This window comes from Triticum urartu, chromosome 3 (genome assembly GCF_003073215.2).
Source record: "Triticum urartu cultivar G1812 chromosome 3, Tu2.1, whole genome shotgun sequence".
In the NCBI taxonomy this organism is placed as follows: Eukaryota; Viridiplantae; Streptophyta; class Magnoliopsida; order Poales; family Poaceae; genus Triticum; species Triticum urartu.
The window spans coordinates 675,964,994-675,966,336 of record NC_053024.1 but is presented as its reverse complement, the minus strand read 5'-3'; the positions used below and the strand labels follow the sequence as shown (position 1 = coordinate 675,966,336).

At 53.2% G+C, this 1,343-nt stretch overlaps 1 protein-coding gene across 1 annotated transcript; it reads right to left on the bottom strand.

Moving 5' to 3' along the window:
* Positions 1-296: 296 nt before the first annotated feature.
* On the bottom strand, positions 297-1,140 carry LOC125545868 (stress enhanced protein 1, chloroplastic-like). Its single transcript, XM_048709925.1, has 2 exons — positions 794-1,140; positions 297-705 (listed from the first exon to the last, which is right to left on the bottom strand). Exons 1-2 carry the CDS (start codon positions 1,046-1,048, stop codon positions 601-603), a joined length of 360 nt encoding a protein of 119 aa, XP_048565882.1. The 5' UTR covers positions 1,049-1,140; the 3' UTR covers positions 297-600.
* Positions 1,141-1,343: the final 203 nt, after the last annotated feature.

Here is a 1,343-nt window from a genome sequence, read left to right as displayed (position 1 = left end):
TACCTACCACATACATATACATGCAGGGCTAAATCAAAGGTATTCATGTCCCCAGTGGAAGACCAGTGTTCCCAGAAAGCAATCATCTGGGTGCAGAAGAAATCCATCAGGAATTCAGGTGACTCTAGGTACCACCAACGTTGACCCACGCACAAAACTCTACACAAGACACATGTTTCGTCCATTTGCATGTTTTACTTTTATATATGCAATGTTTTTATTTCAGGGACTTCATATATGGCATATACACATCTGAACGGACATTGCAATCATATAACCGAATCATTAACAGGGTGTTAGAGCCTGAACTTTGAGCATCGGTCTGAATTCACAGTTTCACACACAGAATGGTAGCAACATCGGAAGCCTTTGGCTCACTTGAATTTGAACCAGAATTTTCCATATGAATATGCTCACAGCAGTAGTACCATGATACATCAGATCATCTACAGTCAGAAGTAATGCTAATTGTAATCTCCAGGAATCTTTGCAAACCAGACGCAAAGAAGATCTGCACGCTCGTTCTTCAGAAATAGGTCTCCGCTTACTTTGTATTGTATTCTAGAAAAGGGTCTTCAATTATTTCGTGCGATGGATCCATCAATCTTGCGCTCCCGACCTGACGATGAAGAGGACGGCCAGGCCGATGACGAGCGCCGTCACCACCAGCGCCAACGCCGGCGCCGGTGTCGCCACGCCGAAGTTCTGCAAAGCACGTCAGAGCGCTGTCAATAGTGAGCAACTAGCCCAGCAGAGCATGGCGTCACGGGTCGATCCATGGGAGCGTACATACCTCCACGAAGCCCTTGCCGGTGGACACCTCGGCGACGACCGCCGCGGCGAAGCTCATCATGGCCAGGCGGCTCGCCCACACGTCGACGACGCTGCCGCCGCCCGGCTTGCTGCTCTGCTCGCACCTCACGGACAGAGATGACGGCGCGGTCCTGGTGCTGACGCGTAGTAGGCAGACACCATGGTTGGGGCGGCGGCTAGAAGAGGCCGCGGGGACGGCCAGCGGAGACGAGCGTAGGATGGAGAAGAGCGCCATGAGATGGATGCGATGGCCTGCGCTCGCGTTCGCTTGTTGGTTTTGTGCTGCTGGCCTGAGCTAGCCGAAGTGAGTGGCCGTCGGTTGGCCGTTTGGACGTCGCTCTATCCACGGAAAAAATGATCGGACAGCGCACGCCTTGCAACTAATAAATCCAGAAACGTGATGTCCCTGGGCGCCGGCCGACCGGCGCCAGCTTTGGGCCGGTCGCCTCCCAGCTGTAAGATGTGTTTGATTTGGATGCGCTTGGCCGTCGGATTGGCACCTGGCCTTTTTCCCGGCATGCAAACACGCA

Excerpts from the sequence above, each read along its gene's own strand:
- LOC125545868 (XM_048709925.1), bottom strand. The coding sequence starts at position 1,048 with ATGGCGCTCTTCTCCATCCTACGCTCGTCTCCGCTGGCCGTCCCCGCG. Across the intron at positions 706-793 it reads CCGGCAAGGGCTTCGTGGAG|AACTTCGGCGTGGCGACACC; the intron begins GTATGTACGCTC and ends CGTGCTTTGCAG.